This window comes from Austrofundulus limnaeus, unplaced genomic scaffold (assembly GCF_001266775.1).
Source record: "Austrofundulus limnaeus strain Quisiro unplaced genomic scaffold, Austrofundulus_limnaeus-1.0 Scaffold190, whole genome shotgun sequence".
Taxonomy (NCBI): domain Eukaryota; kingdom Metazoa; phylum Chordata; class Actinopteri; order Cyprinodontiformes; family Rivulidae; genus Austrofundulus; species Austrofundulus limnaeus.
The window spans coordinates 702,606-704,881 of NW_013952592.1; the positions used below are offsets into that span (position 1 = coordinate 702,606).

The 2,276-nt window shown below is 37.5% G+C and overlaps 1 protein-coding gene across 2 annotated transcripts in view; it reads right to left on the reverse strand.

Annotated features, from left to right (window-relative positions):
- Positions 1–530: 530 nt before the first annotated feature.
- The window catches only part of tcea1 (transcription elongation factor A (SII), 1), a 10,463-nt gene continuing 8,717 nt past the window's right edge, over positions 531–2,276 (reverse strand). For both annotated transcript variants that reach the window (XM_014018371.1, XM_014018370.1), the window contains exon 10: positions 531–1,677. In XM_014018371.1, coding sequence (XP_013873825.1) covers positions 1,669–1,677 — 9 coding nt within the window. In that variant the 3' untranslated portion in view covers positions 531–1,668. The remainder of the gene's footprint in view (positions 1,678–2,276) is intronic.

Genomic DNA, 2,276 nt, shown 5'->3' on the forward strand with positions numbered 1-2,276 from the left:
TCGCAGCAAATTTAAAGTGGTGTGAGTCCTGACATGCTGAATAAAAACATCAAATGATGTCATATATTTTAGGGAAAATATGGATTTTTGACCTTTTTAGTTTGGTTGATGGTCAATGGCAAGGTGCACTGAAGCTGGCAAGTTCTTAATTTTAACAAGACACTGTTTTCTTTAAATAACTTTACCACCTTTATCTTCTGGGATTTGGCCACACACACACAGAGGTTTGTTTTTATATCCCTGTAGGGACCGTGGATTGACTTCCATTAATTTTCTGGTAATTTTATAGCCTAACCCTGACCATTTACCCTAAAACTAACCTCACAGGTTACCTTAAAACTAACCTAAATTCAATCCACACCTTGTTACAAAAACCAAACCCCCCCATGCACCAGAAATTAGCAACCAAACCCGTGGAGCCTGCGTTTTTTTCTGGAAATTGGTTCCCACAATGTAACAAAAACATGCCCACACACACAAGTGTGTTAAACAGGTTCATCCAAAATCACTTTGACAAAAAGAGAAACTGATTATTGAAAATACATTGTAAAGTTTATTCAACCATCATTATCGGAAACTCCCAAGAGTAACACAGACCTGGCATTTCTAATAAACATTATCAGCACATTTACATGCAGGTAAAAAAAAAGACAAGTTATCCCAAACACCTCATATAGTATACAAAACCCAGCTAATGTRAACCAGCTGTGAGCAGCTTTTTAGTCCTTAAACTGTGAATGTTGTTTGAAGAGTATCTGACAGGAAAAGGTGATGCTAGAATTGACCAGCCTAACATCAGTGGTGCAGGAAATAAAAACATGAGCTGACCACTAAAGTCTGAACCTGGGTCAGACTGAAACTCTTCGATGGTGTTTCTGCTCACTGGGCTTTCCTCAGTCATGACCCGACAAATGAGCGCCCTTATTCCCGTGCGACTGGTCTGGGTTCGGTTTGGGTTGCAGAGAAGCGGCACAGCGGCTCATCAGCACAGAGTGGCTGCACCTGGCTATTATAAAAGCGAGGAGGGGGAACAATCGTGCAGCTTCCCTGATCCAGCCAATGACATTATCGTGTCTGTAGACAGATTAATATGCATACATCAGCATTCACTTTGATGTGATGAATATTCCACCAATTACTGAAGTGTCCTCCCACGCACTCACACAAAACGTTGGTCCCCCCTCAGATCCTTACAGGCATTAACACAATGTTAAAGATTTACACAAGCGGGGAGAGTGAAGGCGCATCATAAAAGACGAATAATTAAACGTACTCCTCTTTTAATCAAATGGATTACATTTTATTGGGAAATTAAATAAAACAATGCAAAGCTGTGCCGGGAAAGCAAAAACATAATCCAAAGTCGTAAAACTACATATAAAAACGTAGATAAAAGATAATGAGACAAGATTCGGGGGGATATATCTGACAGTGAGAAACAACTAATAACAATAGTAAAAGATCTTAACAGAGGCCATTAGGGCTAGTGACAACAAGCTCCATCTATGAACAAGGTATTTTTTTAAAAAGTAACTGCAGTGGTGTCTTTGTTTGGGATGTCCAGTACGATGTACCACAGAAAACAAAGCTCCAGTCTGTTACAGACGGACACAACCTGGTCCAGGAATTTTGCTACTTGTCAGAGTGCTGTGGATGGCGCCAGCAGATTCAGCAGAACTAGGAGGTAAAAAACACAAATTAATTACATATGCAACACCACTGACTGAACAAACTGTTATTATTAAAATTAATATTATTATTATAGTTTTAGCTACTATAATACATAAAAATAACACTAAGGGGACTTTGCTTAAATTGCATTTTGTTTCGAATTCTTGGTGTCGGCATAAAAACAATTATTTCAATAAATTCTGTTTGATGGGATTGTATTCATTACATCAAAAATATGGTTCTTATGTCAATATATTAGTTCTCCTGCAAATATATAATTTTTAATTTATTTGCTTTGAATTTTAAGAGATGCTCTACGCTGATCAGTGACTTCCTGCACAGCTGATTTACTCTGCAGTCTGAGGCAGCTTTCTGTCAGAAAGAAAGAAAGAAAGAAAAAAGAAAGAAAGAAAGAAGAGGCAGCTTTCAGTCAAAAAGGAAAGAAAGAAAGAAAGAAAGAAAGAAAGAAAGAAAGAAAGAAAGAAAGAAAGAAAAAAAGAAGAGGCAGCTTTCTGTAAAAAAAGAAAGAAAGAAAGAAAGAAAGAAAGAAAGAAGAGGCAGCTTTCTGTCAAAAAGGAAAGAAAGAAAGAAAGAAAGAAAGAAAG